The sequence below is a fragment of the Chanodichthys erythropterus genome, chromosome 6 (assembly GCF_024489055.1).
Source record: "Chanodichthys erythropterus isolate Z2021 chromosome 6, ASM2448905v1, whole genome shotgun sequence".
NCBI classification, from domain to species: Eukaryota; Metazoa; Chordata; class Actinopteri; order Cypriniformes; family Xenocyprididae; genus Chanodichthys; species Chanodichthys erythropterus.
Genome location: NC_090226.1, coordinates 2,202,557 through 2,216,964, shown reverse-complemented (window position 1 = coordinate 2,216,964; position 14,408 = coordinate 2,202,557). Strand labels below are relative to the sequence as shown.

Here is a 14,408-nt window from a genome sequence, read left to right as displayed (position 1 = left end):
TAAAATAATTTGGTTTTATTAATTTATTTGCATATTTATTTTTTTACATTTTTCTCTGAACTTCTCCAGTTTGAAAAAACCAAATGAAAAAACTTGAGCGTACAACTCTTATTTTGAAATCTGCCACCAATGCCGCCATATTCTTATGAGGGCGCGCTTCACACCGCAGCACGAGCGCCATTACAGATCCCGCAGTCATGCGCGTGTGAGAGAGCAGGCCGCGAGACGACTGATAGAATCCATTGAGACAAAATCGAATAAAATCGCGTTTCTACCGCACGGATTTAAATGTCTTTCGATTGACGTTCGCCATCATCAGTTCGGAGCCATAATGACGTCCAGCACCAATGTTATCCAGGTGACGAACGTGTCGCCGAGCAGCACCGCGGAGCAGATGAGAACCCTGTTCGGCTTCATCGGAACAATCGACGAGCTTAAACTCTTTCCACCAGAGTGAGTATAAAAATGTTCCAAAACACTCCCATATAAGCTCGTTCAATGTAGAAAACACACATACGGCTGTATAACAATACCATAATGTTGCCTTCATCCCGATTATATGCTAATATATGTAAATAATATCGTTCATTTATCTCCAGCTTATCCACATGTGAGCGTCAGACCTCCTTATAACAAATTTAAATGATTATAACACCAAAAGCAGATGCATATTTAGTTTCCAGTAGTTGCTCTTTATTGCATAAACGAGGCGTGACGTCACGCACGTAAACTTGCGTCTGTGCGTCATTATGGAAGCCCATTTCCGCCACATAATCATGTTTTGGTAACTCTTGATTACATAAAGTTGTAATTATGAGATGAAAAAGTCTAGGTTGTGACGCTCTAAATAGTCATTATGATATTAAGAAGTCGAAAGATGACAAAAAGCATTTCATGATGACTATGGAATTATGATATATTTTTATTTGGTGCTAATGGGCTTCCGTAACGTTACAGATGTGCTAAATGACATGCGCTGCGTTCAGAATCGCATACTGTCTGAGTAGGTTTTGTTTTTATTTAGCGACTGTTAAACATTTGTTTTATAGAATGAATATGAATGATATTTGGACTACAACATCCGCCATGTTGTTATTGTCATGTGACCTACCGGCATCAGTTGCGTCGCTTCACTGGCATTCATGAATTCTCTCCCGTGGCATCATGGGATAGTAAAGTGTCCATTGAATGCACACTTTAGAATCTTGTCGAAAGTAGTAGGTCATCTGAGTGCTTTTCGCCTACTGTTTTTCATATATTTATTCAGACGTGCTACTTTTTTGCCGTTCTGTTTTTCGCATACTACTTAGACATAATACTCTTAGCCAAATTGTTTTTCGCATACTTTTTTTTTTTTTTCTTCGAGACATACTATTTTGCCGTATTGTTTTCCACATACTATTTATTTGGACATACTATCCTTTCAGCGTTTGTTTTTCAAATACTTTTTATTCTGGCATATTACTCATTTGCCAAATTGTTTGTCGCATACTATTTATTTATTTTTTTTGGACATACTCTTTTGCCGTATTGTTTTTCACACACTATTTCGGCGTACTGTTTTACGAATACTCATTATTCGGACATATTACTCTTGCCAAATTGTTTTTCGCATATTTATTTTTTTTTTTAATGTATTTATTTATTTTTGGACCTACTATTTTGCCGTATTGTTTTTCCGCATACTATTATTCGGGTATACTACCCTTTCAGCTTATGTTTTGTCGCGTACAATTATTCAGATATACTACTGTTTCCAGCATACTGTTTTTTGCATATTATTTATTTGAACATACCATTCTTTTGGTTACTATTTTGACATACCCTTTCAGCGTATGTTTTAGCATACTATTTTTTTCCCACATACTATTTTGCCGTATTTTTCGGATATTATTATTTGGATTTACTATTTCAACGTACTGTTTCGGACATACTATTTTGCCATATTGTTTTTTGCATACTATTATTTGGATATACTGCTCTTTTGGCATACTGTTTTTTGCATACTATTTATTCGGATATATTATTTCAATGTGCTGTTATGGACATACTATTTTGCCATATTGTTATTCGCATACTATTATTTGGATACACTACTCTTTGCGTACTGTTTTTCGCATACTATTTTTTCGGACATAATATTTTGCCGTAATTGTTTTTTTTACATACTATTTATTCGGAATTCTTTACCGTACTGTTTTTCGCATACTGTTTGTTCAGATATACTATTTCAATGTACTGTTTTTCGCATACTATTTATTCGGACATACTATTCTTTTGGCGTACTATTTTTCGCATACTTTTTTTAAAAAAAAAAATTTCCTCAGGTGTAGTAGTTTGCCTTTTTTTTTTTTTTTTTTTTTTTTACATACTATTTATTTGGACATACTATTCTTTCGCTGTACCATTTTTCACATACTATTTATTCGGCCATACTATTCTTTCGCCGTACCGTTTTTCGCATACTTTTTATTCGGACATAACACTCTTTCGGCGTACTACGTAGTAGAGAAGTATTCGATTTTGGACGCAGCACTGGTTTTGCCCGCAGCTTGTTTTTAGGCATAGAACTACATTTCCAGGCCTGACTAGCCAGCACACGCGACTCAGTAAATGCAGTCAATGTTGATTTCACTGCTCAGGCAGGCAGTTTGTAGGGTTCTCCCTCCAGTAGCTAACTTCTGTTCTGTGCTTTTGTTGTTTTTCACCCAACGAAAAACATCTGGCGTCATCATATCTGCAGCGAAGGTAGGACGCTGGTGGATCTGCTCTGAAGCTGGCAGATCTAAAACTGAGCCGGATCTTGGATCTTTATGACATGCCGTAGATGAGCCGCATCTGTTGATTTGCTCGAATCAAGCCAAACATGATGAATATTTGACTGCAGTGTTTGAAACTGCAGGAGGTGTGTGTGATCAGTGCGTGTACTGTACATCTTGCAAAAGCATCTATATTTTCTTTCAGTGATTCTCCCTTGCCTGTGACTTCACGTGTATGTTTTGTAAAGTTCCACGAGCCGGAATCAGTCGGAGTTTCCCAGCACCTGACCAACACGGTCTTCGTGGACAGAGCGCTGATCGTCGTCCCCTTCGCAGAAGGTTTGTGCTGTTCATATTTCTATTCAGACACGTGATCGATCCCTTCACAGTGTAGATGACGGCGGCATTAGCGCAGTCAATCCCCAGCGGCCGTCGCTCAATCCTGATTGTAGACTTACAGTTACATCAGTATGATTGTATATTTCAGAAATATCAATGAGATGCTTGGGAATGAATCCCTGAATGGCAGGAGCTCATGTTTAACTCATTGCCTTTGCAGTTTAGTTTCATTATTTTTATTTATTTTTTTTTTTTTTTGTTAAACTTTTCTCTTTGTCATTTGTGTGTGTGATTTTTATAGTGAACAAGGCAATTGCAGAGCCGGCAGATGTCTGAGTGTGACCCTCTGCTGCCCTGTAGAAAAATAAAAGCGGCCAGCCCACGTGTTTCCCTGCTGTAAACTATAATCCTCTCTCTTGTGTCTCCAACTGAATTCACTCGAGTTCACAGACAAAGATCGATCCGTCTATTCATGCAAAGCACAAATGTTTAGGCTCAAATCCTTGTTGGTTTCCACATTTCTGATTGAACTGCATGCTAATCAGACACGAGATAATCTACGGTAAGACGAGATGTAGCGCATTTCTGCATGAGTGTTTTGCACACATATATGCACTAACTATCAGATGTAATGATAGCTAAACTCAGGGCGTATGTGATATTTGTCCAACCTCCCTTTTTGAGTAAGAAACAGTCTGAGAATGTTCTTTTGTTCCTCTCCACATGACTGAAAAAGGCCTGAGACGCTTTTTAACGGTCGTTTCTGTTTTTTGTTGTTGTGTTTTCCAGTTCTTTTCCCTGGTTCTGCAAGTCCTGTAAACCAGGCCCAGCAGAAAATGCCACCCAACAGTTTTGTCTTCTGCAGCTTGTCCTGTTTCTCTCTCTCTCTCTCTCTCTCTCTCTCTCATATTATCTCTCTCTCTCTCTCTCTCTCTCTGGTGTGTGTGTGTCAGTGATGATTGTGTTGTTTGGAGTGAAATATTAATTTCAGAGGCGCTCACCCAATGGACTCCATGCACTCACCAGACATTCATTTGTCATTTAATTCTAGTTATTTTTTCCTTCAGCATTTGACACACAGTCTCTAGTTGTGTTTAAACTGGGCTTTTGCTGGAAGGTGTCCTTTCTTCTCTCTTTTTATCAAGTTTGTGTCTCAATCCAGCACACACACACTCAGTTTAGATGTGCTTCCAAAGGTAAAGGCCGTTTTAGCTCTCGAACACCAGCAAAAGCCCCCTAAACAAGTGTTATTTGCATTAGTTATGGTAAGTCACACCATCAGTGGATTAATAAACTGTCATTTGATGCTGACACCCAAATCATAAACTCTGTTTTGTCTATCTTGATGTCTCTGTGTGCTTTATAGCGAAGCAGCCGACCTGAATCGCTTGTTCATTATACAACTTATGAAACTTGAGAGCACATCCCAGTGGAGATCCGGCTGTGCTTGCTTACATTTGGTTCATGACTTAAAAAATCAAGTTCAGGTGATAACATCTTGGCAGTGTGTCTAGTGTCATTTCCTTTTCTTGTAGTATTGTGCACTTCATGCTTTTGTTAAGGGACCTCATGTGTTAGCTTCCTCTGACAAAGCGAGTACTGATGTAAGTGCAAATATAGACTTGCAAAAAAAAAAAAAAGAAAGTTTCACTTTGGGGTCTGTTTGTGTGTGGTGCGAGAACCATGGCGTGGTTTAACTGTGGCGTTTCTGTCCTGCAGGAGTGATTCCTGACGAGTCCAAGGCTCTATCGCTGCTAGCTCCAGCCAATGCCGTCGCAGGATTGCTGCCAGGAGGCGGGCTCCTCCCGACGCCCAACCCCGTCCCATCTGTGAGTGTCAATCACTGTAATAAGAGACGCTCGCCCTAGTTTGGACTATAATGATGTTGATGTTTTGTCTGTTGTCAGATTGGTGGTGTTCCTCTTGGAGGTCTAGGAGGGCCTAACTTGGACCCCATGGCAGCTCTGGCAATGGCAGCGCCCAATATAAACCCTCAGGTTTGACTTTTTCAACAATAGCCCTGTTCCAGACCTTGAGCAGAAGTTTTTGTACAACAGATCTACTTCACTGTTTCACTAATCGTGTTTTTCTTCTTAGACTTTGTCAGCTGAGCAGCTCATGAAGCTCATGGCATCCATAGACCCCAAGTAAGTCCATCGATATCGTCGTCTGCTCATTTAGGGCTGTGAAAATTGTGCATTTTTACACCAGGATCAGACTGCACAATATTTTTTTGTTACAATGTCAGAATATGCATTTTTTATTTTTTACTTTGCTTCCTGACCAGTCATCGCTTGCCGTCTTTAACAATGTGCGTGATGTCATTGAGAATAAGCATCTGATTTCTGAAAACAAGAGCATAAAAAAGCAATGGCTAGTGAAGCGAATAAAATAAATTTGCCAGCTTGATGCTAATTCCAGTACTTACCATGTTGCTGATGCTCCTCCACTATCGTTCGCCATCTTTTTTCACTTTGTGGTGTTCATCCCTTGAGGAAATATCGTAAAGGCAGGAGTATTGTTGCCGTCGCCATGTTTGAAAGCTTCTGTGCTCCTACGCCATGTTTGTCAATGCAAAAAATGTGCCGGAACCCATTATGGAGGACTGAAAAAAAAAATTAAACGCGCTAGTCTTTCTGTCAGGATGTTGTGAGGCATCACAGACATGGCTCTGGTTGTTGTCCACTATGACTCTATATGAGAGAAAACGATTGATTATTGCGTCCCGAGAGCAGTTGTCACTTGACGCTGATTGCCAAAATTGGGCTGTTTATCATGAACTGGGTATTAGGGCCCTATGAAATGTTTTATCTATTTTTTACCAAACTTTTTTTTTTTTTTTTTTTCATTGGTTTTTCTGGATTAAATTTGAATGGCTTAGTTAACATTTAGGAATCAAAACCATGTCTAATTAATTAAAATTATGAATATTATTATTATTTTTTAAATGTTTACAATAATAGGGCCATATGAAATGTATTTTGTCAAATTCAGTGTTGTTGTTTAAATGTTTGGGGGGGGGATTATGATTTAATACAAATTTATTATCAAAATAAGTTGTAATTACATACATAAAACAATTAACAATTTAATTAATCTTTTAAAATGAAATCAAATGTAACCATTCGTTTTATTTTACGGCAGACAAAATGCTGTGCAACAGGTTAACTGTTAAAATTAAATAATCAAAGTTAATATAGCTACTACTTATTGGGAAGTAATTTCTACTGTACTTCAAGTTAAATCACACTTTTATTTTGTAGTAATTTTTTGTAGTGAAGAGCTGTGAGTTTGTGTATGATAGTTTTCTCAGATTAAATGGTGAAATGCTGATGAAGTGATTCTCAAAGCAGCTCTGGAGATAAAGTTCATGTGTTCATTAGGGCTGGGACAATACAATACGTCAAAAAAAAAAAAAGTTTGGAGCCTGGGCATGCGCAGAAGGAATCGTCCGTTGAGCCGGAGGCGGAGGCGCGATATCAAACTTCCGCCCAGACGACTGCGTCATCATTCATGTATTTTAAATAGACTATAAAAATTATACACAATTTAAAATTCTACCTATAAAATAATAGGCTATTCTGTTTCTAGAGCAATAATATTTTTGAAACAGCAAATTCAGTAGATAAAATCAATATAATATGCCTCTAGAAACAACTCTAAATCGTCAGAAACGGTCCTGCCATTTTAAATCAAGTTCAACTAACGTTACAGGAGATCGATTGCTGTAATTAGAGTAAGCTATCATTAGTTTTGTCCTGCTAATTATTATTTTATACCCATAAAAATAAGTAACTGCCAGATAACGATCACCTGCTTTTTCCCGACATGGTTAACATTAGGTGTGTTATCTTAACTAATAACATTTATTAATTAGCTTATAACACCCACATTTGATGTTACAGAAAAAAAGTTCAGTGATCCATCAGATCCTGTAGGTCGGTTAGTACAGTTTACTGCTGAACAACTCATTTTGTTGGTGTTAATGACAAAGAAATTGAAAATTAACAGTTAGTTAATACATCTTCAATCTCCCCTCGAAGCTCCGACAGTCCTCAGACAACCTGTCAATCAACTGCAAATCATGACGACACGCCCCGTTTTTATAGAATCAAATTGCTAGCTAAAATCTAAATCATCACAAAAACGAACAATTGAATGTATATCAGTGTGATAACAACTACCTTAAATGACCAAAACCATCTTTCAGAAAGTTTTATTTGAAGCAGACTTTATTTTTAAGTTTTCACTGAAGTCTCATTCGACTGCATTGAGAGGGCGGGGTTTATGACCTGTACTGCATCCAGCCTCCAGGGGGCGATCAAAGAGCCCGCGGCTTCACTTTTCAGAACGTATGAGACACACCCGGGGCCAAGCAATAATAAAAAAAATAAAACCATCTCGAGATTAAATTTGTTAAATTTCGAGAAAAAATTCAAGATAAAATGTTGAGAATAAAGTCATTAATTACGAGAAAAAAGTCGTTAAATTATGAGAACAAATTTGTTAAATTATGAGAAAAATGGCATTAAATTTCGAGAACATTCGTTAAATTTCGAGAAAAAAATCGAGATAAAATGTTGAGAATAAACTTGTTAAATTACGAGAAAAAAACGTGTTAAATTTCGAGATGTCGAGATAAAATGTTGAGAATAAAGTCATTAAATTATGAGAAAAAATTAATTAAATTACGAGAAAAAAGTCATTAAATTACGAGAACAAATTTGTTAAATTATGAGAATGTCGTAAAATTGAGAAAAAAGTCGAGATAAAATGTTGAGAATAAACTCGACTTTACATTTTATCTCGACTTTTTTCTCATAATTTAACAAATTTGTTCTCGTAATTTAATGACTTTTTTCTCGTAATTTAACGAGTTTAATCTCTATGTATTTTTTTTTATTATTGCTTGGCCCTAATCCTCTTCCGTGATACACTGATTATCGATTCGCAATACAATGAATCTGCATCAATTCTGATATCTTCTGAATGTATCGCAATTCTCTCCCGAATCCATTCTGAGCTTAGTTTTTAACAGCAGATGGCACTAAATGCTTTAGAAACACCCGTATTCTGCTTGCTTCCAGTTACTTTACACGCACCACTTCAACCTAAAATAATCATTCATAAGGTTCAAACAGGTTGAAGCGAATTACAAGGGGGTTTGCAGTGGGCTGTTTACATTAATTTTGCATCATAAAAGCATCCTGAGTCGAAGTGCAAGTATATTTAACTAGGCCTAGTATATTTAATCTAGCCTAGAGCGCCATCTGCTGTTAAAAACTGTGAAAATATCAGGATAAATCCAGAATCATTGTATCGCGAATTGAGAATCGATGCATTGTTAAAGTTCTAGTCTTCATATAGTGAGATGCAGACTAGCATCACACATGAGTTTGTGTAGTAGAGAAATCAGACACACAACATGCAGTCTTTAATATTCACAGACATTAGTCCATATGCAGAGATCATAAGGCTCTACTTGTCTGAGGTTCAGTGTGTCCTCATCAGTAATTTGCTGTGATTGCAGGCTGAACCCTCTCGCCGCTGGGCTGAATCTGACCCCTGGACTGAAGGCGGACGCCTCTAATAAAGAGATTGAAGAAGCCATGAAGAGAGTGAGAGAGGCACAATCACTGATCTCCGCCGCAATCGAGCCTGGAAGTGAGTGATTCACCCGACAGACACTCTAGATCAAATCAGTGTTATTTTAGGATTAAATGAGAGGGCACTGTGATAAAGCGTTTGCTTCTTCAGGTAAAAAGGATGATAAACGGAAGCGTTCGAGATCCAGGTCAAGATCCAGACGCAGGAGGTCCAGGTCCCGCTCCAGACACAGGTTTGTGGAGACGCCTTAATCATCAAAATTTGAGCTGAAATTCATATCCTGGGCTAATTTGGATGTTTTGTGACCGCAGGCGCTCTAAGAGTCATTCCAGACGGAGGTCTCGCTCCAGGAGCAGGAGGAGGTCGAAGAGCCCCAGGAGGAGGAGGTCTCATTCCAGGGATCGCAGCAGACGCTCCAGGTCCAGGTGAGTTTTGTGTTATCAGATGAAACCATGTCAGTTGTGCTCCTGCTTTGTCAGGGTTATTTGTGCAATAGCAGTGGTCTATTTCCTTTTAAAAGATGTTTGTTTTGAATGTAGAGATCGGAGGAAGGATGAAAAGAACAGAAAACGTTCAAAAACTCCACCGAAAAGCTACAGCAGCGCCAGACGGTCCCGCAGTACCAGCCGGTGAGTGTGAAATCATGTTTTTGTTTTTCAAATTCTGTTTTAATTGTTATATTAAATTTTGTTAATCAAAAAGCATGTCTAATTAAAGTAATGAAACTTGTACAATTATTATACAGTTTAACAAAAATTGCATTTTTTTGGTCATATGAAATGTTTTTTCAAATTCTGTTTTAATGGTTTAAATTAATAATCAGACAAGCATGTCTAATTAAATTCATAAATCTTTAATTATCTATTTCTACACTAATAATGCCTTTTGAAATGTTTTTCAGAAAATGTTGTCTGTTTTAACTAAGACGGTGGTAATCAAATGAAGGAACAATTTTAAAAAATCTTCTAAAATGTAATCAAATGGAAATTTAACATTTATTTTTTTGCATTAACATTTTAATTAAGTATATTCTACTGTACAATAGTAAAATATTTCTCTCAATTTTCTTTTATTTTGAATGGTTGTAGTGATGACCTTTTGAGTTTCTTGCACTTTAATATTCAGACACTAGTCTGTGTTACGATTTAATTGTACAGCCCTAGTTTTAATTTTATTTATCCAAAATTGCCAAAAATCATCTAAAATTGCATTATGACTAGAAATGGTGCTTCAGTTCCTTTTTTCACAGGTACATCTTGTAAAGTAAAATGATTAAATGTGAATATCAGGGTATGTTTGCATGACAATGGTATACTAAAAACAAAAGTTTTTCCTTTGCGTTTTTCACATACAGGCGACACCGTTATCAAAACAATCCCCGTTCACACAGATCCACGAAAATGCTGCATTCTGCTGCCAGGCCAGTAGTAGGCGCTGTCATTTTGTAAAGAAACTCTACGTGCCTATAAATTGAACGTGTAATACGCATGACGTCACCGTTTTCACAAATTAGTGTTTTTGTAGTTTATACTGAGATGATAATAGTATCGTTTTTAACAACTTGATCTTTAAAACCTGTTTTCAAAAGTTTGTGAATTACTAAAATGCAAAAATTTTCCTTTTTTTAAATATTAAAAAAAATCGGTGTCGATAAAACGCCCCCAAAATAATTGTGGTTTAAATAATTGTGTATCAGATCAAAGCTCCTCTTGATCCAGCAAATGTTTCTTTCTCCAGCAAACGGCACAGGAGAAGTCGCAGCATGTCTCGATCCCCAAAGAAGTCTCGATCTCCCAAGAGAAAACTGTCCCGCTCCCCGTCTCCTCGCAGGTAATGCACACGCTCCTACACAATCACCTCCCCTTCCTCAGGCCTGATTTAACACAAAAACTGCATGTTGTTTCTTTTTCAGACACAAGAAAGAGAAAAAGAAGGATAAAGACCGCGAGAGAGACCGTGACAGAGACAGAAAAGACGATCGGGAAAGAAATCGGGAAAAAAGGGAACGTTCCACCAGTAAGAAGAGCAAAGACAAAGACAAGGACCGAGACCGAAAGTCTGACAGCGAGAAGGGCGATGTGAAGGTACGACTGTCTTGAGTTTACAAACCAGTCAACTAGTGCTTTACACTGTGTCCTAACCGATGAAACGTATCTTTACTATGTTACTCAACCCTGATTGGATTCTATTTTAGAAATTATTTCTATTTCTGCGACGCCACAGCTTGATCAACAACATAGTATGACAGTTATAACCTCATCTGTGTTATATTTCATGTTAAAACGATTTTGAGTATCATTTTGTGTGATCTTTATAGCCATACTGACAATGAATAATTCGTTAAAGGTGCTGTTTGTATTTTAATAGAGTGGTGGAACTATGATGCATTTTTGTAGGCCAAAACCCGAAAGCGAAGTTAGCATTTTAGCACTTGCGGTTCCATCGCCCCAAAGTGTTTTTTGGTTAAATGGCTAAAATAAGGTCCGTGGTTAACACAAGCTCAGGATACTTTAACGTTTTATTCTACGACATAAAATACATCAGTATTAACCTACCCGTGATTTCTTTAAGCTGTTACATGTCTTGAAAATGACGGTTGCTAACAAGTGGCTAAATCAGACTACAGAGGCAGTCGGCGACACTAAACATCACGCCGAACAGGTAAGCTCAGTCCGCTTTTACAGCCTAGTTATGCTTATAACTGCGCTTTTACAAACTATTCTAATTCAAACTTTCAGGAAAAATGTTTTTAGATAAAGATTGATAGACTTGTCGGAAGCTTAGTGGTGGTGACGTTAAAATTGTGCGACCATGGCCTACCTTTAGCTTTTTGCTTCTGGCGACTGCATTTAGGCTTAAATTCATAAGTTGTTCATCTGTGAAAATGTTCTTGATGGGCAAAACATGTAAGAATCAAACTTTATGATAATCCAAAAGCCTATGGAAAAATCTTATTGGATTTTTTTCAAGATGCTAACTGACATCGTAGTTCCACCACTTTGCAAACATGCTAAGTTCACATACTTTTTTTTTTTTTTTCTCAAAAACAATCAACAGCCAGTTATGCTACTTAAATTTGCGTTTCGTGTCGGAAATGTCTGTGGGATCCCGCCCACTGCCAATTTACCCAATAGTATTTCAACACCCCGGGTTGCCAGTTGGTGGAAAATGGTGCATTGCAGCCATGGAAGCCAGCAAACAAACTGGGTCAGAGTTTGCAGATTCTACTCGACACAAAAAGCCTCGGCATCCATCTTAAAAGGCATATTAAAATGCAGATAAATATTGGAAATGCGTGTAAGACTCATTGCGCTCGCTCCTGTTGTGTGCGGGTGTGCCTCATACATCCTGAAAAGTGAAGCTGCGGGCTCTTTGATCGCCCCCTGGTGGCTGGATGCAGTACAAGTCATAAACCCTGCACTCTCCATGCAAACGAACAGGACTTGAGTCGAAATAAAAAAATAAATTACACTTCCAATAAAATTTTCCGAAAGATGGTTTTGGTCATTTAAGGTAGTTATCACGCTGATATATGCTCAATTGTTTGTTTTTTGTGATAAGTTTGATTTTAGTTAGTAATTTGATGCTATAGAAACGGCGCGTGTCATCATGATTGACAGCTTCTCTGAGAACTGTCAGAGCTTCGAGAGGAGATTGAAGATATATAACTTAACTTAATTTTTGATTTCTGTGTTTTCACACCGACAAATGAGTTGTTCAGCAGTAAACCGTACTAACCAACCTAAAGGATCTGATGGATCACTGAGCTTTTTTCGGTAACATTAAATGTGGGCTTTATAAGCTAATTAATAAATGTTATTAGCTTTTAAGATAAGATAACACGCCTAACGTTAGCCATGACGGGAAAAAACTGGTGATTGTTATCTGGCAGTTAGCCTACAAATTATTTTTTATGGGGGCCTATAAAATAAAAATTAGCTGGACAAAACTAATGATAGCCTACTCTAATAAATTATAAAGTACTGTCAACACCAATCGATCTCCTGTAACGTTAGTTCAACTTGATTAAAAACGGCAGGACCGTTTCTGACATTTTAGAGTTGTTTCTATTGGCATATTACTGAATTTGCTGTTTCAAATTAATGCTTTAGAAATTTTACAGGTAGAATTTTAAATTGTGTATAATTTATATATTTAAAATGCATCAATTACGATGTTGTTTTGACTTATCACTAGTAATTTATTTGAAAACAAACAATGTACATTAATAAACATTCAAATAAATGTAAATTTCTCTTTGCCAGATGTTAAGCCAAATGAAAAAGCAAGGTAGAAAAAAAAAATATAATAAACAATAGATGATGAAAAAACAAATAGGTGATCTGATCTTGATGCTGTAGTTTGGGCGGGGAAAACAAAAACAAGTCTCCAACATTTTGAATTTGGACTGTATTACCCATTTCAACCACTAGTTGTCAATATTACATACTGCACCTTTAAAACTGCTCCTGAATTCTGTATCCTGCAGGTGACCAGGGACTACGATGAGGAAGAGCAGGGCTACGACAGCGAGCATGAGGAAGAGCGAGAGAGGAACTCTGACGCCGCCTCATCGCCGCAGGCCAAAGAGCCTCAAGCGGACAGTGCAGATGACGCTGGTCGTGGCGAGTCGGATGGAAACAGCGAAGACCAGCGAGACGAAGACATGGACATGAGCGACTGAAACAGCCCTTTCCCACTGATCAGTGTTTGAGATGTATTGTTAGAGTTTAGATGGAGGAAAGCTCGTCCTAGATCAGTCTGAAAACTTTCCTCTCTGAACTCGCTCATTCCTTTTTGGTTTTTTTTTGTTTTTTTGTTTTTTATAAAACAAAACTCTGCATCCTCAGAATCTGCTGTATTTACTGGTACATGCTCGTCTTAAAATGTTCTCCGATTTTAGAGCTGTTTCTTTCCTCATGGCTGACGTGGAACGGTGTTATACTGTATATTTAGTGTAGAAAGTCAATTTCTCCCTGAAAAATACAACCATTCGCTATGTCTGTTTGCAGTTTCTATTTAAAGCAAATACCCTCTAATTAAAAGTGCTTGGATAACGTTGGCAAGCAGTGTTTTTTTTTTTTTCCTTTTAATAATGCATTTGGGGTTTTTTTATAGTTAGCCTGAGTTAGGTGGAAGTTGTTTGTCTTTTTAAAGTTGCAGAACGTTTGTGAAACTTCACGTAAACTGGATTACTTTCTCTAGCAGGTCATTCACCAGTCCAGCTGTATCTGCTGCAATGTGTTTATCTGTAGTGAACACACCGTCATCATAGACTGTAGTTTGCTAAGAACATGATTTATCTGTACGGTTTGCAATGTTACAAAAATTGAAAATAAAACTTCATATTAAATTCTTGGCTCCTATTTGTCCATTGCTAGATCTGTTAAAGAGTTAGTTCACCTTAAAATGTGCCAAAAAAACGACTTATTTAGTGATGGCCGATTTCAAAACACTGCTTCAGGAAGCTTTAGAGCATTATGAATCTGTGTCGAATCATGATTTGGAGTGCCAAAGTCATGTGATTTCAGCAGTTTGGTGGTTTGACACGCTATCCGAATCATGATTCGTCACAAAAGATTCATAACGCTCCGAAGCTTCCTGAAGCAGTGTTTTGAAATTGGCCATCACTAAATAAGTCGTTATTTTGTTTTTTTGGCACACCAAAAATATTCTCGTGGCTTTTATAATATTAATATTGAA

General features: G+C 37.5%; 1 protein-coding gene across 2 annotated transcripts; it reads left to right on the top strand.

The window, feature by feature from the left end:
* The first annotated feature begins 153 nt into the window (after positions 1-153).
* Positions 154-14,031, top strand: srsf11 (serine and arginine rich splicing factor 11). Of its 2 annotated transcripts, XM_067387700.1 has the most exons (13): positions 154-453; positions 2,965-3,098; positions 4,818-4,927; positions 5,006-5,095; positions 5,196-5,245; positions 8,629-8,762; positions 8,856-8,937; positions 9,017-9,130; positions 9,245-9,334; positions 10,443-10,535; positions 10,618-10,789; positions 11,277-11,366; positions 13,195-14,030. In XM_067387700.1, the coding sequence occupies exons 1-13, from the start codon at positions 332-334 to the stop codon at positions 13,387-13,389; spliced, it is 1,476 nt and encodes a 491-aa protein (XP_067243801.1). In that variant the 5' UTR covers positions 154-331; the 3' UTR covers positions 13,390-14,030. The 2 variants fall into 2 exon arrangements, with proteins under 2 accessions (XP_067243801.1, XP_067243802.1); XM_067387701.1 differs by lacking the exon at positions 11,277-11,366 and having other exon boundaries at positions 13,195-14,031.
* The last annotated feature ends 377 nt before the right edge of the window (positions 14,032-14,408 follow it).

Coding starts and splice junctions, on each gene's coding strand:
- srsf11 (XM_067387700.1), top strand. CDS start 332: ATGACGTCCAGCACCAATGTTATCCAGGTGACGAACGTGTCGCCGAGC. Junction 454..2,964: donor CTTAAACTCTTTCCACCAGA/GTGAGTATAAAA, acceptor ATTTTCTTTCAG/TGATTCTCCCTTGCCTGTGA. Junction 10,790..11,276: donor GCGAGAAGGGCGATGTGAAG/GTACGACTGTCT, acceptor GATTTCTTTAAG/CTGTTACATGTCTTGAAAAT.